The sequence below is a fragment of the Ictidomys tridecemlineatus genome, chromosome 7, assembly GCF_052094955.1.
Source record: "Ictidomys tridecemlineatus isolate mIctTri1 chromosome 7, mIctTri1.hap1, whole genome shotgun sequence".
In the NCBI taxonomy this organism is placed as follows: domain Eukaryota; kingdom Metazoa; phylum Chordata; class Mammalia; order Rodentia; family Sciuridae; genus Ictidomys; species Ictidomys tridecemlineatus.
The window spans coordinates 165,578,611-165,599,735 of record NC_135483.1 but is presented as its reverse complement, the minus strand read 5'-3'; the positions used below and the strand labels follow the sequence as shown (position 1 = coordinate 165,599,735).

General features: G+C 39.1%; 1 protein-coding gene across 1 annotated transcript in view; it reads right to left on the bottom strand.

Annotated features, from left to right (window-relative positions):
- Positions 1-21,125, bottom strand: part of Casp10 (caspase 10) — a 68,859-nt gene that overhangs the window by 20,188 nt on the left and 27,546 nt on the right. Inside the window, 4 exon segments of the mRNA XM_078017846.1 lie at positions 1,994-2,103; positions 4,505-4,640; positions 11,938-12,031; positions 13,176-13,526. Of these exon segments, the coding sequence (XP_077873972.1) occupies positions 1,994-2,103; positions 4,505-4,640; positions 11,938-12,031; positions 13,176-13,526 (691 nt within the window).

Here is a 21,125-nt window from a genome sequence, read left to right as displayed (position 1 = left end):
GGTCAACAGCCAAAATTGAAATATGAACCGTCAATATGACAACAATATTGTATTAATTTAACATTTTGGCACTGATAACTGTAGTATAGTTCTACAAAAGAATATTCTTATTCTTAGGCAATACATACTGAAGCAATTAGGGATCAAGGGTCTTGATATATACAGCTTGCTTTCAAAAAGCTCAGAAAAAATTATGTAAGCATGGAGAAAGAACACAAAAATGATAAAGCAAGCAGCATACAAGTACTCTCTGGGTTATTTACATTCTTGCAACATTTCTGTAAGATTGAATATATTTCTAAATTTTAATGTTGTACCTATCAAAATACAAGATCATGAAAGTAGTAAAGAAGCCATAAAACATTTTTTTTCAGGACTAGGGATTGAACCCAGGGCAAGCACTCTACCACTGAGCTATACACACAGCCCCCCATGAAAGGAAATTTTAAGAATAAAAAATAAAACTCCCACAAATGACCCAATTAGGAAATGGGCAGAAAATCAAATAGACAAAGAAGGTACACATATGGCCAATAAGCAGATGCAAATTAGCTCAACATCATTACTTGTTAAGGAAATGCAAATCAAAGCCACATTGAGACTCACATTTATGAGGAGGACTATTATGAAAGAAAGAAAGAGAAAATAACAAGTATTGATGAAGATGTGGAAAAATTAGAACACTTATGCATGGCTGGTGGAAATATAAAATGGTACTTCCACTGTGGAAAACTGTATGGCAGGTCCTTAAAAAGTGGATGATAGAATTATTATATGATCCAGGATTTTCACCTATGTTAATTACCCAAAATAACTTAGAGATATTTTTATACCAATGATCATAGCAGCATTATTCACAGTTGCCAAAAGGTAGAAGTTATCCAAGATCCCACTGGTAGATGAACAAAGCATAACACATTCATTAATTCCTAGATATACTACAATGTAGATGAACCTTGAAGCAAATCAAAAAAGAATATATGTTGGGGCTAGGGTGTAGCTCAGTGATAGACAACATGCTTACCATGCATAAGGCCTCTGGACTCAATCCCCAGTATGCAAAGGGGAAAAAATCTTTTTATATGAGGTATCTAGAATAATCAAATTCATAGACACAAAGTAGAAGAGTGGTTTCATGGGACAGGAGAAGGATGAAATGTGAAATTACTATTTAATGGATACAAAGTTTCAGTTAGGATTGAAAAAGTTCTGGAAATGAATGGTAGTGACACAAGCACTTAACACAGCTGTATATTTAAAAGCAGTTAAGGTAGTAAGTTTTATGTAATGTGTATCTTATGATAATTAATGTTTAAAGGTAAAATTTATGGATATATTTTACCACAATTGAAAAAAAAGAAAAAAAAATTTACAAGGCCAAGATCATTTCACTAATTTTGACAGATATCGATAAAGAAGAACTACCCAAGCATGTTGGAAAGAAAAGAACTTAGTAAAGACTCAGAGTTCCCAAGGTTCACTGTCACATTGTGAGCAACATTGAAGATTCTCCCAAGATTGCTCTCCAGTCTTCGACAGCTGAGCACTATAGAAACCAGGAACCTAGTTCTCAACATTCTGGGGTGAACCAGCTTTATAATTTACAGAGTCCTTTATTCATACATTATTAAGAATGTCACATGCAAAGGATTAACAGAAGTGAGTATGTGTTCAGGGCCAGTGTTTACGGACTGCTTGGTCCTAAGGCTATCACCCCCAGTTCAGCCCAGGGAGAGAGAGAGCCAGGAGGATGGCTTCCTGATAGTAGCTATTTGTAAATATTCCCACCATGGCTGACTGAGAGCTAATTGTCAAATTTTCAGGAAATCTGCAACCTGGTCGATGTCATGTTGATCATTTGAAATCAGCCATGGTGGGAATATTTACAAATGCTACCTATCAGGATCCATCCCTCCCTGCTCTCTCTCTCCCTGGAGACTGGAGGTGGAAGTAGACAGCTCGTAAACACTGGCCTGAACAACACTCAACTTACTGTTAAGGCTCCGTGGAACCGCTTAATGTCTGATGGAGTAAATATTTCTTCCTGTCCTTGAGGCAATGATTCAGTTTCTTTGTCCACGGGAGGTGTCACTTCCTGGGCAGCTGTAAATAAAACCACAGGCAGAAAACAAAAAACAAAAAACAAAAAACAATTCACCGTCTAACTAATACTAATCCAAGACAATCAATCATCAAAAGTTACTATTTTTAAAGAGATTTTTAAATTTGCAATGGCATTTCTTATGGAAGTCTACATAAATACTCAGAAAAAAAATGTGAATTTATAATTATTTTTATTGTTGTTATATTTTTATTTTTTGTATTTCATATATTCTTTCTTATTATTCCTATTATTTTTATAATTTTATTAACTCCTTAAAACTACCATATATTTTACCAAATAACATTTCATAACTTATGGTACTTAATGTTTCAGATAGTTGAAAAGATTCCAAAAGGATTTCCTCAAAAAATAATATCAGAAGTCAGGCTACAAGAATAAAAAGAAAGAAAAAAAAAAGACAAAAGAAAAAACATTCAGAAGTGGTAGTTAAATGTACATATCCATAAAAAGGATTTATTTGAAATGATTAATAAGAATAAGCTAACTATATCTGTATTATATTCATGGAAAATGTCAGGCATATTGGGTGGGGAAAAAGCAAGTTACAAAATATAATTAGCATGGTCCTGTTTACACATACATCACACACACACTCACAGTTGTTTCTATACAGAAGAAAATCTACAAGAATATATTCTTTTTTTAAGTTATTTTTTTTAATATTTATTTTTTTAGTTGTAGTTGAACACAACACCTTTATTTCACTTGTTTATTTTTGTATGTGTTTCTGAGGATCGAACCCAGAGTCTCACACGTGCGAGGCGAGTGCTCTACTGCTGAGTCACAACCCCAGCCCACAAGAATATATTCTAAACAGTGGTTATCTCTGCAGAATAGGTTGGCATTGGAAGGAAGAAGAGAAAGATTTTTATCTTCCATACTCTGTATTATTTTCATTATTTGAATTTTTATTTAATTTCATTATAATTACATACATTATTTTTAATAATACATTTAAAATATTAAAGCAAACAACAAAGTTCAGGTAAACTCAGAAAGTGAGCCAGATGACCTTAAATAAAGCCAGGTCTTATCAAACAGAAGGGACTTGGACTTTAGATCACATAGAAGAGTCTGAGCTCTGCACACCCTTTCTGTTCAGCCTTTCACAGTCTTTCATCCTAAAGGCAGAATTAGGCCCAAACTCAGGATTGTAGAAAGCCAACATTAAAAGAGTAATAATACTTGCCACCCGAGCAGACCACACAGATAGGTTTAAAAAAGAAACAGGAGGGCTGGAGTTGTGGTTCAGTGGTAGAGTGCTTGCCTCAAATGTGTAAGGCACTGGGTTCGATTCTCAGCACCATATATAAATAAAAAATAAAGGTCCATCAACAACTAAAATGAATAAAATAAATACATTTTAAAAAAAGAAAGAGGAGAATCAGAACTCTTCTGATATACTCAAGACTCTCTGAGGCAGATGTAAATGCTGATCACACAGAAACCAGTGAGTCTCCTCCAGAGTTCAAATATCTACAATAACCTGATCCCCTGCCCTGTATTTCTTTGTGTGGGAAAAATGGGTGAGTAGAAAAAAAGACACATTGGAGTTCACTTGAGGATTCCAAATACTCTTTCAGTATCAACTTCCTACTTTTCATTTCCTATTTGATAATGTGACTGAAAGAACTGTTTTTATTTGTCATAATAATTTTAATTAAATTTACATTTATTTATTGTTTTAGTTATTGTTTGAGATTTTATCAATTTCACAAGAGTATATTTTGTTTCTCAACTTATTTTGTCTTCATTGAATTCTTAGAAGGAAGCTTCCTCTTGGCTAGTTTCATTTTTAAAGAAAGAATTTTGCATGCTAGATTAACTCACTGAACAAAATATGGGTATAGCAGAGAAACTTCCCAAACATAGTCATGAATTTTTATATATTGCTCTTAACAGTGGAAATAGACCCAGAGAAACTTTATGTTTATGCTAAATATTTACTATTTAGCATATTGACATTTGTCAGGTATAATTCCTGCCCTGTGTTTCCACCTTTACATAATATCAAAGAAAAACTATCTTTGTAAGACATACCAAAGCTCTTGTCTAGTGTGTGCAATGCCCTGAGTTCAAGCCTAAGCACAGTCAAAGAAAAAAAAAAAAAAAAAAAAGAATGAGCTAGCTATCTCTGCCTTATATTCATTTGCCTAAAACTACTTTCCCCCACTAGAACATAAGCTCCAAAAGGGCAGGAGCTTTGCAATATACCTCCAATTTATAAAATAATGCCTGGGCTAAAGTATGCATTCAATAAATATGTACTGAACGAACAAATGAGGAGATTTCTGGCTTTCCCAAGAAAATATTACCAAAATGATAAGAAAACCTCCTACATATAAACATGGGGCAAGTAAGCAAAAATAAGCTGCTTACCTTTCTCTCTTTTATAGTTCTCTATCTTCCTTAGAAGGAAAGGTGCAACCTTTTTAAAAACTTTCTCCAGTAATATCACATTATCTTCATCTATTTCAGTGTTTTTTTCTAGGTCGGCGAATAAACTTAGAGAACTCTGCAAGAGAATCAGTAGAGTCACATTTACTTACCTTCTGATTATCATTCACTTGTTAAACACTACCTGCATGGACACTAAGCACCAGGTTTTGCAGTGATGAATATGGTATAGCATCTGCCCCCAAGGGGCTCAATTTACCAAGCAAATCTCTACTCAAGCCATGTTAATAACAGACACCAAAGACACATAACTCACTGTAAGATAGGAATAGTGCTTGTTATAGATTAGCCTAAAAACAGCCCAATGAAGTAGATACTGTTATAATCTCTATTTTAAAGATGAAATAACTGAAGTACAGAGAGGTTTAGTAATTGGCTCAAGGTCACAAAGCCAACAAGTGGCAGATCTGGTGCAATCTAATGTCAAAGTCTGTTTTATTGGCCAATGAACTATACTGCCTCTAACTCACAGCCATAAACGATATCATTGATTGGGGAACCAGAAAAACAGGGACACCAAAGAAATGAGGGGGAAAATGGGAAGAACATCACATTTGGTATTTTAGAAGAAAATATCTATGATGTTATCCTGTGTGTGGGGGGGGATGGAATCACAAATTGGCTAATATGATTTTAATATAGATTTACATATGTGGTGGAAGGTACCATAGACCTTTCAGAGATTAGAACTTAATGTATTGATCAGGTTATTGCAAATATGAACAAAATTATATCAGAGGCCACAGAAAAGAGCAATCAGAAAGAGAACATCTGAACGCCATCTAACTGCACACGTATGCATTGGCCAGGTGGGAACAGGTAAGGGAGAGTCCAGTCTCTGTTAAACAGTTTGAAGTTTGAAAAATGCCTATGTCCTTGGGAACCTTGGAAAGAGGCTGGAGTACAAACCCCAATGAGCCTTAGGCCATGGCTGACACGGCAGGCTGGTGTCAGGCCATGGGGAACACACACACCACAGGAGGAACTGGGGCAGGAGTCCCATGGGTCAAGGGCTGCCAGCAGTGATCATTAAAGAGAACAGGGACATGATCAGATTTGTCTTCCAATGGAAATTTTGGAAGTAGATTGAAGTCAGAAATGGATTGAGAAAATATTGGCTGGAAGATTAAATAACCTGGTGAAGATGATCAAGACCTGGTCTAGGACTAGTGATGGAAAAGCAGAGGAGACACTGGACATCTCTGAAGCATAATTTGGTGGGCTTTAGGGATCACTTGGAACTGGGTGAAGAAATGAGGGAAGAGTCCAAGATGTCTTCCAGTGGTGACAATATTCATTTATTCCTCATTCATCCATCCCGCATACCAGCCTCCATATAAGTTGCACATGGGCATCGAGGCTTGAATTGCATGAAGGATGACAAGGCCCTACTGACAAGGTGGAAAAGGATATGCCATGCAAATACAACCAAACTGGAAATTGGTTATTAGGAGGTACTTGGTGGTTTCAGCAAGAAAAGTTTCATTGGCACGATACAGGTGGAAGCCATTCTGGAATACATTGGAAAATGCCTAAGAGTTGAGTTAGTGGAGAGAAGAGTATGTGTAGACTACTTTTTCAAGAAGGTTAGCAGTAAAGGTAAAGAGGAAGCTATAGCAGCAACATGTAAAGAGACAGGGTTAATAAAAGTCGCGTGTGTGTGTGTGTGTGTGTGTGTGTGTGTGTGTGTGTATGTGTTCCAACATGGCACTCAAATCACAATCCAGGCAAAAGGCCAGAGTTTCAAAGTCTTAATTGGTTTCTGTCTGCATCTGGTTAAAAAAAAAAAATGAATTTTCGAGAAATTCCAGAAGCAGGATGACCGGAAAGGCAAAGATGTGTCACTCCACAGTATACAGCTGGTCAAGGAGCAAAGTAGAAGAGAGGTGTGGAGGAAGAATCTTCCCGAGTTAATCAGCCGGGCACAAAGGTCAGAAGGAACTCCCCCACCACCCTTGCACCATGTCCCGCAGCAAATAATACACAGGTGAGCTTTCTGGGAACCTTGAAACCAAACTCCATGTCTTGACAGCAGCCTACCAGGAGGAAAAAAAAGGAATTAAGACATGATCCCCAAAAACAACGATGGAAATCTTATATTGTATAAGAACACACACACAAAAACACACAATTAAAATGAAGCCCATACATGGGTTTAAAAACACCACCCTGGCAAATACTAGCAGGACATTCCAAAAGTTCTTTATTTTGATTCTTCACTAAAGAGCCAATAGGTTTGGGTGTAGTTTCCTGTACATCAGCCATCTATGCTGAGAGCTGTGCTGAGGATGCAGTTCTAGACAGTTGTTCAGGTCTCACAGGAAGTGTGCAGGCAACTATACTGCCTAATTGTGTAAGAGAGCTATCAAAGAGGAATCCCAGAATACCCTATAGAGGTCATATACCCCCCCTTTTTTTAAGAGAGAGAGAGAGAATTTTTTAATATTTATTTTTTAGTTTTCTGCGGGCACAACATCTTTGTTTGTATGTGGTGCTGAGGATCGAACCTGGGCTGCACGCATGCCAGGCGAGCGCGCTACGGCTTGAGCCACATCCCCAGCCCAAGGTCATATACCCTTTTGATTGAGCCCAGTGGTACTCATCTGTAATCCCAGCTCCTTGAGAGGCTGAGGCAGGAAGACTGACTTTGAACCCAACCTGGGCATCAGAAAGACATTGTCTCAAAGAAACAACAATAATAAAAAGTCAGTTTTGTCCCCATGGAAAGGCCATAAGAATTTAGAACCTTTTCCTTTTGGTTGAGGGGTATCCAGGTCCTCCTCCAATGGCTATAAGTAAGTTATTTCTTCTTTGATAATTCTTTTGCAGTTGCAATAGTAGATAATGCAGCCTCTTTAATCCCTGGTAAGAAACTCCTCTGAGATACTTAGAAATTGTCCTCCACATACTTCAGAGTCTGGCCTGATTGCAAAGTCCAGGAGAGACAAACCCCAATTATCAAATCATGACTCAGCCACGAGTATATCATGAAGAATTTGACTTCCTTAATGTTGGACTGAGAAAAACATATCAAAAGAAAAAACAAATCATCTGGCTGCTTGAGCATGGGCTTTTGTTGATTGACAAGCTAATTTAGCAGGAGGAGGAATGTTTGGAAGGCTTGCTCATAAAAATGATCCTGTGTACACTCAAAACACAAACAGTGATCTAGGATCTGTGCAACCAAAAGAGAAAGAACACTCTCCCCAGCTGTTCTGGGTGTAAAAGCTCTGCAGTGTGGAGCATTGCAGGGACTCCTTCAACAAGTGCTTTTTCCCCCACCTCTCACTCCCCACCTCAGGTTGCAAGGACTTCTGTCCAGGACGGAGGGAGGGCTGGAATAATGAAAGAGGTCTCATTTTATTTATAAATCCAGACACTGGAAAAATTGTAGGAAGATGTCCCAGGTTGGGAGAGAATGTTATTAGAAGCACAGGGAGAGCTTTTTAAACTGCAGGCATGTCCAATGTTGAGAATTTAAGCATTTAAAGAAAAATGCTATCAGTTCAGCAGGCAGTCAGGTTGCATCACTGCAAACATGAGCACTGAAACACTAGGCAGAAGCAGAGAACACCTTGGTGCTTTATAAAAATTATCTGAAATCAAATGCTTGATTTTTTTATTTGTCTAAGAGCTCACCCCCCCCTTCTCTATGTGCACATACACACACACACACACACACACACACACACACACACACACACAATGTTTATAGAACAAGGTCTAAATTAGGACTAAAAGGGGGAAGGGGAGTATAGCATAGAATGGCTGTATGCTCTGACATAGGGAGAGGATGGATATAACATGAGCAAATAATTTTCCAACTATGTGAACAATCATATTGGTAAAAGAGGTAGGAATATATATTCTGAGACTGTGGTATGTGTCATATGAAATAAAACAAAAACAAAGATTGTCTAACATTGTAATTCTATCATCCCCTTGAAATAAGAACCAGGATTCTCAGTGTGAAAAATAGGAGATGCAGGTATAATATAGAAATGATTAAATAAAAATCTAATGGATATTAGTTTGAACTGAAAATATAAGTGGAAGTTATGAGATATTTTGTATTTTAAAAATTGTTCTCTCTCTCTCTCTCTCTCTCTCTCTCTCTCTCTCTCTCTCACACACACACACACACACACACACACACACACACACACACACACATACAGTTTCCTAGCTCTATCCTTTGGGAAAAACAATTAGGAATAATTATCATCCCAGAATCAATGAATATCCCCAGTACCTAATTTGCAGTCTTGAAATAACACTTCTCATTATAAGAAAACACTGCTTTATAATATAAAGAAGGGATGGATTCTAGGACTGAGCAGAATGTTTACAAAGTGAACCTGGGACATCTTTGCCAGATAACAAAGAAGTCTTTAAATACTATGACTGAAGAACCAATTCAAAGAGTCTCCCAGTGATCAAAAGAGAAACAATTTGAACCTCAATAAGGATAATTATTGCAATGGATTGAAATACCTCAAATATACATAAATCCACGAGTTCACCTTTATATATGTTTTTATAATGGGCCATCTTCAAAAACTTCAGGAAACCTATTAATTATCTAGAAAACTACACAAATAAAAAAATAATCAAAGATTTATATGTAAACTGTGTCACTAGGTAACCAAGTAATAGATGAGGAGAAAACAAAATAATAGAATTTTAATATCTCTATTTTGCAACCTCCAAAGAATCAATCTATAAAACCGTTGAAACCCAACAATTGCTATATATTTAAAAGAGGAAAAAAAAACCAGAAATGGTTTTCTATGAAAGATCATAAAACCACCTACAGTCTTTCCAAAAGTCTGATGGAGCCTCAGAATGCAGCTGCCAGGTTGTGAGAAATGCAGAGGACAGAGGAGCAAGCTGACCTACACCAGGAGAGCAGCATCAGAAAAGCTCAGACACTGCCCTAGGGCTCTTCAACAGGAAAGGGCTGAGAAAAATAAAGAGAGGAGGGGAGGGCCATACAGCTCCTGGTCGGGGCACTTGCCTGGCATGGGCAAGGTCCTGGGTTCAAACCCAGGTACTGGAGGGGAAAAAAGAGAAAAGAAAGAAAAGAAAGCAACTGGGGGAATGGAACTTAACCTACAGATTCAAAAACTCTTGAAAGAAGAAAAACCGAAGAAGACTAAACAAGAGATGTAGGGACTCCCAGTTAAGTGAAAAAGTCATCAAGAAACATAACAATGCAGTTCTAAAAAGTCAGGACAGTGGTTACCTCTAAGGGCCAAGAAGGAACCTGACTGGGACAGGGCAAATGGAGCAATTTCCAGAGTAGATGGGAATTTTTAATATTTTTTTCCCTGCATTTCTTTTTTTAAGTTCTTGTCTATTCACTTATTTTGAAAGCACCCAGATCAGGAGCACATACAGCAAGTTCAGATGACACATTGTACAATATGATTTTGCTAAAATGCAAAATGCGGTTTCTTGACCTAGGTGGTGGTTTCAAGGGTATTAGCCTTATAATAGTGCATTACTCTGTATGTTTTGTGTCATTTTCTATACCTGTGTTCTGTTGGTTGTTTGGTTGTTTTTGTTTTTTTTTACCATAAAAAGGCAAAAGAAAAAATGTGTAAAAAACAAAACCAGAAACGTATAAGATGAAAAACACAGGACTTCAAGGACCATCTAAGGGAGAAAACTAGTAGATTCTGACAAGAGCAACAACTATGAAAATGTTATATCTTTGCACATCACCTTCCCAGTTCTTTAGTTTCTCCTGTTACCTCTCCTAGTTATTACTGCAAAAATCTCATAAAAGGAAAAGGCTCAGGGACTGGACATGTAGCTCAGTAGGACAGCACTCGCCTAGCATATGCAAGGTCCTGGGTTTGATCCCCAGCACTACAAAAATTCTATAAAAGGGTTCAGGTAGCTTTCTCAAACAGAAAGAGAAGATAGAGGATGGCGTCGTCATTACCCCATTTTGTAACAGATTCCACAAGTCAGAGCTAAAATATGAATTAGACTCAGTCCCCACCCTTAAGGCACGCACAGCCAATCCTTGGAAGCAAGAAACACAAAAGGGAGAGTAGAGAGTGACCAACAGAAGAATTCAAAAGGCTGAAAATGACTCAAAGGTTATGGTCAGAAGAGACTGAACCCGTTCAGTCTCAGACATGATTCCAGGAAATTTGTCTAATGAATTACGTAGTACTCATTTGACCCATCACATAAAACTGCTTCCCACTCCCCAGTGACTTTCTCATGTTATTTCTCAATAACATGAGTTGACCCAGGTTGATGCTTCCATTTGGAATCTGGATGGTGGATCCATGACTGTTCACTTCATGACTGCGTTTCAATACTTCTACCCATGTTACAAGTATTCTTTTGTCCTACTGAATACTGTTATATTCTTATGTACTTACATAACTTCAAGTCTAATAAAAACAACAACAAATAATACAATGTTATAGGGTAAAATTTGAAAATCTCCCCTTCTCAAACTAGCTAACTTGTTTGTCATAAGTTATTCAAGTCAAAAAATTTTTAACATTTACTTTTTTAGTTGTAGCTGGACACAATACCTTTATTTTATTTATTTTTATGTGGTGCTGAGGATCGAACCCAGGGCCTTGCATGTGCTAGGCGAGTGCTCTACCTGTGTTCTGAGCCACAATCCCAGCCCTCAAGTCAAAATTTTAAAATTTAATTTGAGGCTTGGGAGATACACATACAACAATTGTGCTGCCTTTAAATATGACCAATACAGAGAAAACAATTCTGTTAATCTTAAAACCATTCCTAGTAATTCAACACACCTGTGCAGCCCTTTACAAAACATTATCAAACATTTGTTTCACTTGATCTTCACAAAAACCGTACCTAGGCTCCCTCAAAACCCTCACCTGAAGTAGGTGATGAACACAGAACTCCCGCTCTGCTATTGCTTACCACCTCTTCATTCCCTTCTTGTGCTCCAAATGACTTTTATACCATAAAACACATGACTGTCAAAAATAGTATTTATTGCACAGTTAAAATGCCAAACACTTCTGCTAGTGCTTTTTGCACATTATTTCATCTAATTCCTCAGTACTAGAAGGAAGTGGTAAGATTAGATTCAATTTGACATATAAGGAAATACAAAGTCAGAAATGTTCAATCACTTGGCTACAACAAAGGGTTAGTAGCAAAATCAGGACTAGAATCCAGGCCCATCCAATGCCAAAGACAGTGTTCCTAACAATGATCCATGGACCAAAGTCAATGTTCCTAACCACATATGGTACTGCCTCCCTTTTTCAAAAGAAGAATCTTCCTGTGTCAATCATGGGTGAAAGTAGTGCTTGCCTAAATCCCCAGCTGTAGGATTCACTCACCGTCAAGCCTTTGGGAATCTTATCTGCCAGCAGAAAGATGATTGCTTTCAAATTCTCTTCGTCAATGCCTTCTGACAGTTCAAAGAGTAGTTTTCTACGAAACACATCCAAAAGGACAAATGAAGCCTTACACTTGCAGAGGATACCATGGTAAATCCAGGGCTTTCACAAATGTTACCTGTCATTTGAATGATCAACACTGGGAGTGGACAATTATGACTCTCCTTTGATACATTCAAAAACAAAAACTCTGAGCCTCTAAGTGACCTATTTAAATTAAGATAACACAGTGAGAAGTAGAGGCAGGCTGGCTGATTCCTGGTGCAGTGCTGTTTCCGTACTAGGAAAGTATAAACCCAGATTCAGCATGCTTTCCCATCTGACTCCATTCTAGAAATTCAGGCTTCATTTACAGGCCCTTGTTAGAGAGGACCTGATGTTGGCCAATATACAGCCCACTACATATTTAAAAAGGCACATTCACACACTAACAGATGCCAGAAGCATCCCTCAGATGTTTAGCTGGCAGAGGGCAGCATGGAGTTCTGGAATTCATCAACCCTCCACTGGGATCAGCTTCAAGGCCAAGGCCTAAAGGGCTGTAATCTCCACAAAACATCCTTTGAAGGTGGCTTCTCCTCAGGTTCTCCTAAGTGGATGCTACAATATCTATAGATAGTTTAAAACACTGTTGTCAAAGGTGTGGCCATGGTGGGCCCCATGCTGGTATTTTACCTTCTTGGCAAAATGTCTGTATGATATTTTATCTTTCTGGGTTTCTGCCAAAAAAACGTATAAAAATCTATAACCAGACATGACATATGTGATGTCCCCCAGAGATATATTTCCTTTTTCATTTTGCTTATTTGACTCCAAGCATTCATTATTTCTTTGTTTAAGATCCTTGAATATAAGGAGCATCCCAGGAGGAAGAGCTTCCTGCCCACACAGAGTCTGGGAACCCAGAAAAGCTCAGGACTCGCCACCTGGTGTGGCTTCATGGATAGTGAGCAGCTCAACAAAGGAAAGCCATGTTCAAGCCCAGGGCTGGGTCTGGAAACTTCATAAATCTCCCAACCATCTGAAACTGAGAAGTCTCCCCAAATAGAATCTCCTGGTTTATCCTTTTAGGGGGTAGAGAAGAGAAAGATCTTAATTCCAGCTTTCTTTCAAAGCGCAAAGGCCAGAATGCACCCTCCACAGAAAAACCCTCCAGTCTTTCTCAGACACCTCCTCACCTGAATGGAGACAGCTTCCCTCGGATGGGAAGAAAACATTCCACCTGCTGTTTGGTGTAGTCTAGGTGCCGCAGCAGATAATTCTGCTTGATGGTATAGAGGAGTTCTGCCAGGAAGAAGGTGTCTTTTACACTTATCATCTCCCCTGTCGTGAGATAATCAAAAAGTTGCAAGGCAGAGCTGCACTTATCCATCTTATTCTGGGGGATGAAACCTCTGCAGAGAAACTTTAGGCTTTCTACATCTTGAACCTTCAGTTCCAAATCGATAGCTAGAAGCTTCTCTCGAAATCTCAATTGACAGGTTTCATCTGAACTGGAATCCAGACTTTGATCTTGAGATGTGGCCATCCTGAAAAAGAAAATGGGGAAGGAGGACTCAGAACTGAGTGAGACACGGGGCACGCTGGGTTCTGGATCCGCCCTCAATTCTGGCCTGCTTTGTTCTGGGCGTTTGCCAGGCTCGCTATGATTTCCAGCCTCTTCTGTTTGGGGCATTAGAATTCTTGGAGGTGCCAAAAATTAAAATTATGCTGGGCTACTTCAAAACCCCACAGCCCAGCCTGCCGTATGGATGCACACCTGTAATCCCAGTGACGCAGGAGGCTAATTGTGTAGGATCACAAGTTAAGCGGGAGGCTAATTGTGTAGGATCACAAGTTAGATCCTTGGCACAAAATAAAAAATAAAAAAGTACTGGATGTAGCTCAGGGGTAGACCATTTGTGTAACATGTGTGAGCATCTAGGTTCAATCCCCAGCACCACAGGGGAAAAAAAAAAAAAACAGAAAACTCTACTCCAACATTTATAAGTTACTTTCTAGGAGATTTGGAGGGAGTTTTATTGGAACTCCATTTACTCTGTTTTCTCCAGCGGGAGAGAGTTAAGAGTGGGGAAGATACAGCACAATTTCTCAGGCCCGGTAACCTGGTTGGAACTTGTAAGCTTCCCAATTGGCAGAAACGACACTTAAATCTACTTTTTAAGTTGAAGAAACAAAGCAATCTTGGCTTGGTGAACATTTCAGAAAGAACAACCTAAGACAATCAGGTACCCTGAGGGACAGAATCCTTAACTACAGGTTGCTAACGCTAACCAGCCTTTATCTCACAACAAGGAAGCCATCACCCGTTTCTTCCCATCTACCGAGAAGAAACAGGTGGGGTTGTTTTTTTGTTTTTGTTTTTTTTAATAAGAAGTGCTCAAATTAGTGTTGGGAGTTACAAAAAAAAAGTACTTATCTACCTGATCTATTTATAAACTCTAGGATTCTCTACACTGAATTTCATTCTACTCAAAGGAGAAACGCATTGATAAAGATCTTCACTAGAATCTTATTCATTCTATAATATACTGAGGTATGAATTCATTTTGCAGGATTTCAGCTATTTTAGAAACAGGAAAATACTTTCTAAAGGTAGGAAAAAAATTTCAATAACAAAGAGTGTTTATATCAAGGTGATAAAACTTAGATATTATAAATTTTCTTCTGGGCTTCCATCTGAGTTTCTTTAATTTGAATAGATATTACTTTTGTTGTCAGAAAAAAAAAAGAAAAAGAAAATAGATGGCATTGTGGTGTGTGCCTGTTGTCTCAACTACTTGTCTTAGCAACATGGCACAGCCCTACCTCAAAAGAGAAGAAGAAGGAGAAGAAAAAGATAAAAGAAAAAGAAAAGCTTTTCTATTTTAATGAAACATGAGTTGGTGTCTGTGCTTCTGGTCGTCCTGAGGTCCACCAACTGGTTGCTTAGAGAACCTTTTGGGGTCTTCCACATCATCTGCCTTGTGTTTTCCTAAGATTCTGACCCCTCGCCTCAGTGAGTCTGACAAACCTGTCTGGACTAGGGTACATCTGCCGGTAACAGGCTATGTTGAAGACTTCCTGGTTTTCAACTAACTTTCATTTTCCCCCTGGTACAGCAAAGACATCGAGGCAGAAATAATGTCGTTGCTGACAATAAGGATTTTTGCAAATTTCTATGGCCTGAACAAAGGAGAAGGTCAAGCCTGAACCTGGAAGCGGGGTGGTGGTGGGGGTTACTCACATATCTTCCGCTCTAAGTTCCACCAAGCCTCTGGAAGGAAAAGGTTCTCTGAAGAATTCCTTAAAATGAAGTTTCAAAGAACCTTGAATCCTTTATGCGCTCTGAGGTCCATTTGTGTAGCAACAGAGAACCCAAAACGTGCTGTCGCAATTGGTGTGGAGAACGGTGACTCTTAACTTCCTGCTTTTGTCATTGCTCCTAGGTTTTTTCTCTCCCTGTCCCAAACTAAAATAATCTTGACTAATAGCACCTCCTAAAGGCCAATGTACACTTGGTTACTCATCATAGAGCTCAGGAATTCCCCAAGTGGGAAAAGGCAAATGGCTCTGGGATCCAGGAGGTACTCCAGCCATTCCTTTAGATCACAATCCTCCCAAAAGGGAACAAGTCCATTTCCCTACCCATCTCCTTCCCAAACTCACTTCTCCTTTAAAATAAAACCAGAAAGCTCTTGAAACAGTAGTTATCTTAATCTTTCCTTGAGTATGTCCATGTGCAAAAAAATAAAAAATTTAAGTAAATGAAATATTTTAAATAAATGAAATATTTTAAAAGACCAAAAAAAAAAAAAAGTGAAAACGGGAGACTATAAACCTATTTGGAGTTTCTTGCAAGTGAATTAATTAATAGTAAATGACACTGATAGTATCTGCATTCTCAACGTTTTCGATCCAACAGGAAAAAGAGATTTTGAAGACAGTATTTCTCATAATAAAATAATAGGAAATATTTGCATTATACCTATCATGTGCCACTCATAGAGTATTGACAAATATTTACTTAATTAATCATCCCAACAACACTCTAAGATTAAAACTATTACTATGGCCTCTGCTTTAAAAACGTGAAGATTAAGGCACAGAAAGGTAAAGTAATTTGCCCAAGGTCACGCAGTGAGCCAGAAAGCAATATTTAAATGGGCACGTTTGACCATACACTGAAATTAATTCAAATGTGCAGAACTATAGAAAGAGGTACAGAAGCTTAGGAAGATGTTTATCTCTGGAAAAAAGCAAGATGTAAGATGCTTTTTCCAGCAAATGTGCTAAAGTGCCGTTCCATACTCTAGACCTCACCCAGAGAGTTTCAGTATTTGACAAAGACAAGTACTGTAGTGATAGTTGATAATGCCACTGAATTGTACATTTAAAATTATTTAAATGAGAAATTTTATGTTATGTGTATTTTACCACTTGGTGGGGGGTACTGGGGAGTGAACTCAGGGGTATATCCCCAGCCCTTTTTATTATTTTTAAATTTTGAGACAGTGTCTCCTATGTTGCTGAGGCTGACCTCATACTTGAGATTCTCCTGCCTTAGCCTCCTGAGTTGCTGGGATTAGAGGCATTTTCCACCACACCTGGCTTACCCTAATCTTTTTTTTAAAAGATAAAGACAGATAAACCCTAAATCTTAGTCCTCTGATTTGATTAGAAATATTTTGTTCCTTAGGCCATTTGGGGGGGAGGCAATTTTATAAAACTATCATTTCTTTCTCACATTAACTCTTTCAGCTTTATTCAATAATATTAACTATTTTAGCAAGCATTTCCTAAATCTAAAGCATGGAATTCCATTGGAAAGCAAAAGGGAATATTATACAGTGCTGGCCTTCCTTGATAACTATGACACTACCACTTTTTTATCCCATCTCTAATAAACTTTTATTAGCCACTTTCTTCTTTTGTTAGCTTATTATCTACATTCAATAAATGAGGAGACAGAGATTCAGAAAGGCCAACTCTCTTGCCACCATCCCAAAACTGGGAAGAGCTGTTAATTCAGGCCCAAACCCAGGTCTTTCTGACTCCAAATCTTATATTCTTGATCCTTAGGCTACTGCTGGCTGTCACTCCCTATGTCACCACACAGGATCTGTAAGAAGTGGGCAGGGTGTGGTGGTGCTAAAAATGGGGCTTCCCCTCAGTGTCACACAGGCCCAAAGGAGTCTGGGACAAGTCTAAACAAGGATGCCTAGGAGGGAGAGGTATTTGATTTAGGCCTGGAAGGAAGGAAGGTAAAACTTAAGCTTTTCTCTTAGTAATCCTAGTAGTCGCCAATTTACCAAGGGGAGATAGCAGGCCCCGTGGGTATCAAACTTCTCCCCTTTAGAACAAAACCCCCTGGGGCACGCTGCTGAGCTGACAGTAACATGAACAATTCTCAACCTCTGCCTGAAGGACAGTCAAAACCTTTATATCCTTTCATGGTGATGGGTGTCAGCTACTGCTCTGGTGACTAAGGGGAAACGCCTGTTTCTCTTTAGTTCCGCTTTGGGAAGCAGAAATAGTAGACCTGATTGGGTTTTCCTTTACCTCCAAGCTCTGGTCCAAGTTCCCCAACCTCAGAGACTTTATATATGAATGAAGGATTGACACCAGGATAGAGGGGGTGGGTGCTCCAGCTAGAGAATAGCTCAGTGTGCTGAAGGTCCATCCCAGTTCTTGAGAGTCCTCAAAAGGGCCTGGGGTAGCAGGTGCTTTTGATTTGACACCTTCCAACTTCCAAGACTACCTCCTCCACCATGTCATGCTATACCTTTACCCACTCACTCAGAGACCTTCCCAGAACCAGCCTTAGATGGCATATGGGAGTTAAGTGAGATTAAGTTTCGAAGTTTCTGTTAAATTATCTTCCTTCCAGGCCTAAATTAAATATATCTCCCGCCTAGGCATCAGGAGCAAGCGATGAGGCTGGGTAACTTCTTGGGCAGCATAGCACAAACAGCAGCTGCTGATTTTTTTTGCTGAGAAACTTACATAAAGACTGTTTTTAAAATCAGGAGTCCATAGGAATTCAGGACACAGGTGACCTGAAGTCCACAGCCTCTCCATAGAAGGAAAAATGCATGATCAATATTTTGATTGGACTAAAGCCTCCATGGATACCTCATGAACACTGAGTGCCTTATTGGTCAGGGGACTGACTTCCTTAAACCCATCCATCCTTGTGAAGCCAGAATTAGACAGGCAGTCAGTATAGATAGGTAAATCACATCAGGTCAGATTGAGTCAGGCCAATTTTAAGTAACTCTGGGGAAGTTGGAGACTGTCCCCTGAGTGATTGACATGTTAATTCTTTTGTGGTTCTGGGGATTGAACCTAGGGCTTTGTGCATGTGAGGAAAGCATTCTACCAACTGAGCTATATCCCCAGCCCTGAAATGTTAATTCTTTCAGAGCCCTTCCTCCATCCTTAACAAGAACCTGCCCCTGCCCCTACAGGGAACTATAAAGTTGTTAATTAATGTGTTCTGGGCTACACCATCCTGCCCTTCCCCCTTCGGCCCTCCTGTTTCCCACCTTTTGCCCATCCCACTAAGCATTCCTGGGCCTAGTCACATTTGCAAGAAGGAGAAAAATAAGGGGAAGAAGGCAGGAGAGCAAAGAAAGCCTAAAACATATTTAAAAAAGGGCAGAACACCTCACTTCTGGGATACCAGGATACCAGTTATGCCCTCTTCTTCCTCCAGGAGAAGTCTATGTTACCCCTTTTTAAATAAATCCTGCTTTATATGCTTGCCTCGGTGTGCTTCTCTAATGTTATACTTCAACATGTGAGGGAGCAGAACTTGTCCCTGATAACCGGCGCTATTACTTGCCAGGTGCAGTGTTGTACACCTGTAATCCCAGCAATTTGGGAGCCTGAGCCAGGAGGAATTCAAGTTCAAGGCTAGTGTCGGCAATTTAGCAAGGCCCCAAGAAACATAGTGAGGCCCTGAGAAAGTTAGCAAGGCTATAAGCAACTTAGTGAGACCCTGTATCAAAAATAAAAAATAATAATAATAATAAAGAGGGCCAGGAATGTAGCTTAGTGGTTAAGTGCTTCTGAGTTAAATCCACAGTATAAAAAAAAAACCACCACCACCACCAACAACAACAACAAAACACCTATCTATCCATACAAACCTCTAAACAATAGCCATTTGTGAGCATCCCTCATCTCCTTGGGATCCCTCCCTCTTTGGGAGCTCTGTTTTCTTTCTACTAGTCTAATAAATCCTGTTACTTTACTCTGACCTTCTGTCCATGGATTTCATTCTTCAAGTTCACAAGACAAAGAACCCAACACCATGTTCTGTGTCACACCTGCAGAAATTTCCAAATGAACTGAAAAGAGGCTGTAGCTTGACAGGTTAAATGTGATCCATCTTGTGGCCACTATTGGACTAAAGGACACTAGAAGCTAGGTGATTCAAAAGTGACAAAACCTTGAAGTTTCATAAGAGACAATATTTCCTGGCAGTGGATTGGCTAAGCAACTAGGAGGAAGTGGTTACATTTGAGTACAATATTTTTCATGTTGCTTAAAAAAAAAGAAAAAGATAAAGCAGAAAAGTCTTCCAGATTAGTTTGTTGTTTCTAGAACAAAACATAAGGACAAATCAGCTTTAATATTTTATTTTATAATTTTTTTCAAAAGGGCAGCATATAACTTAGCCATATCTGTTAAAAGCTACAATAAGACAATAAGAAATGTCACTAATAGCAATGTATGCAAAAGAGGAGTTCCATTAAGGTGGCCATACACCTCAAATTGATTACCTTCAAAATCTCAGGAGCCCTTTCTGTGTAAATTGGCAAACCGAACCTAAATATTATATGGAAATGTAAGAACATGTAAGTTAGTATGGCCAAAACCATTTTTATGGGCTGGGGATATAGCTGAGTTGGTAGAGTACTTGCTTCACATGCACAAGACCCTGGGTTCAATCCCCAGCACCACACAGACACAAACACATACACACACACACACACACACACACACACACACACACACACACAATTTATAAAAAAAAAAAAAGAGCATGGATGACTCACACTTCTCAATTTCAACTCCTACCACAAAACTGCAAGAATCCCACAGTGTCAGGGGCTGAAGCCACAGACATCACAGCTTGTCCCTGTTTCCCCTCCCCCTTCCCTTCTCAGGTTGACTTCCTGTGTCCCCTGAACTCAAGATCCAGGCCTTGCCATATCCCAGATACAAGAAAAGAACCCTGTGGAGGAGACCAGTGAGGAGAAGCAATGAGGATTAAGTAAGACTGGAGATGACTAGAGTTACTAACATGCTGTCACAATGGGCAAAAGTTGCGACTTATGCAGTCAAAGCGGAGAAATAAAGAATGTCCACAAGCTTCTGCCCCTTTCAATGCTTTGTTCACTCAAATAATTTCACTCTATAGGATTCCTTATCAAGGGAATGACAATCCCTAATTCGAGGCACTGCAATAGACATAATCAATTCACAGTAAACAATTCTAGATTAATTAATTCTAAGCCCTGCAAATAATCCTAGATTAATTAATTCACAGCAAACAATTCTAGATACATTATTTCTAAGCACTGCAAACACACTTAATCATGATAGGCTCATGACAGACATTCCCTCTGCGTGCTAAATTCAAGTGTCAGATCAAAAGTCTCAAGCCTTAGGCTCTAATCTGGCAGATAGATGTACACTCACTTAGACCACAGTGATCAGATCAGGAACCAAGACAGGCTTCTCCTGGGGTGAACCTGACAGGCCGGTTGAGGAGGTAGACCTAAGGAGAAGTTGCGGCTCTCACCAGAGTCTGAGAGTGTTGAGGAAGATACAGAGGGTCAGGCAGATGAGAAGAGTTGGGATGTCAATCCAAGTCCTCATTAGGCTCTTCAGCTTGTGTGCATCAGTATCGGCTAGCTGAATGTCTATTTGTTTGCTCTATTATTTATACTACATTTGGGGGCTTTTGACCTCCCTTTCAATCCTTATCAGCTGCTACTGGATTTCTCAGGGACATCATTTACCCTAGGGTTAAAACATCTAGTCTGGTGATCCCCACCCTGATCTGTGAGGACAGCCTCCCAGAGGCTTCACTCTGAGTTTCCCAGGGTCGGGGTAAGAGACTTGTTTGTGTCTGA